We start from the raw sequence: 1,026 nt of genomic DNA, 5'->3' as shown, positions 1-1,026 counted from the left end.
AGAAGCCGCCAAACTTTTTCCCCGAGGGCGATCGCCTGAGGCTCGGCGTCTCTTCTCTCCTCAGCCCCGCCGGAGGAAGGGAAGGTGCAGGCCGCTGGGAGCGAATCTTCCCTCTCCTTACCCTGCCTTTCCCCTCCAGGAAAGCGAGAACTCCAGCACGGACTGGCCAAGGCTCCGGCCCGGAGGCTGAGCCCAGGGCGCCGGGCGATCCTCCGCCACCGGCCTCCAGGACAGCGAGCGCAAACCCAGACCGAAGGGGTCACCGTCTCGCCTGCCCGGTACTTCCTTCCAGCCAGCTTGGCCGGGGCTTCCTTCGGACCTAGGAAAAAAACAGAGGCGGGAAGGAAACACGGCCCCTCGCCTCCCGGTCCGCCGCCACCAGCTCCGGCACGCAGTCCTGGGCCATCCGGGGGAAGACGCGGAGAAGGTGGCGGTAACCCTGGAGCGCCCCGCCGGCGACTGCGCGCGCCTCTCGGCGACCGTCGGGGCCGGGGGTTGCCGGTGTCCGAGAGCCGAGTTGGCCGGAAGGGCCGAGCGCGGCGACCCCAGGCAGTTCGGAGGAGGCCGGGGAGAGGAGCCGACAGGGCCCGGGGGACGAGCGGGCGGGGGGCGGAGCGGGAGTTAGTCGGGGCGGCCGGGCCCCGGGAGCCGGGCACGGAGCGACGCTGCGGCCCAGCCCGGGCCGGAGGGCGGTGGAGGCGCCGGGGGCGATGCCGCGGCCGGGGAAGAGCTCGTACAGCGACCAGAAGCCGCCCTACTCCTACATCTCGCTGACCGCCATGGCCATCCAGCACTCGGCCGAGAAGATGCTGCCGCTGAGCGACATCTACAAGTTCATCATGGAGCGCTTCCCCTACTACCGCGAGCACACGCAGCGCTGGCAGAACAGCCTGCGCCACAACCTCTCCTTCAACGACTGCTTCATCAAGATCCCGCGGCGGCCGGACCAGCCCGGCAAGGGCAGCTTCTGGGCGCTGCACCCCGACTGCGGAGACATGTTCGAGAACGGCAGCTTCCTGCGGCGCC

General features: G+C 70.4%; 1 protein-coding gene across 1 annotated transcript in view; it reads left to right on the top strand.

The window, feature by feature from the left end:
* Positions 1–710: 710 nt before the first annotated feature.
* LOC103251361 (forkhead box protein B2-like) overlaps positions 711–1,026 on the top strand; it is a 1,192-nt gene continuing 876 nt past the window's right edge. The window contains exon 1 of the mRNA XM_008049937.1: positions 711–1,021. Within this exon, the coding sequence (XP_008048128.1) occupies positions 711–1,021 (311 nt within the window). The remainder of the gene's footprint in view (positions 1,022–1,026) is intronic.

This window comes from Carlito syrichta, unplaced genomic scaffold (genome assembly GCF_000164805.1).
Source record: "Carlito syrichta isolate Samal-C Ts95f unplaced genomic scaffold, Tarsius_syrichta-2.0.1 Scaffold141169, whole genome shotgun sequence".
Lineage (NCBI taxonomy): Eukaryota > Metazoa > Chordata > Mammalia > Primates > Tarsiidae > Carlito > Carlito syrichta.
This window is presented reverse-complemented; position numbering and strand designations above follow the sequence as displayed.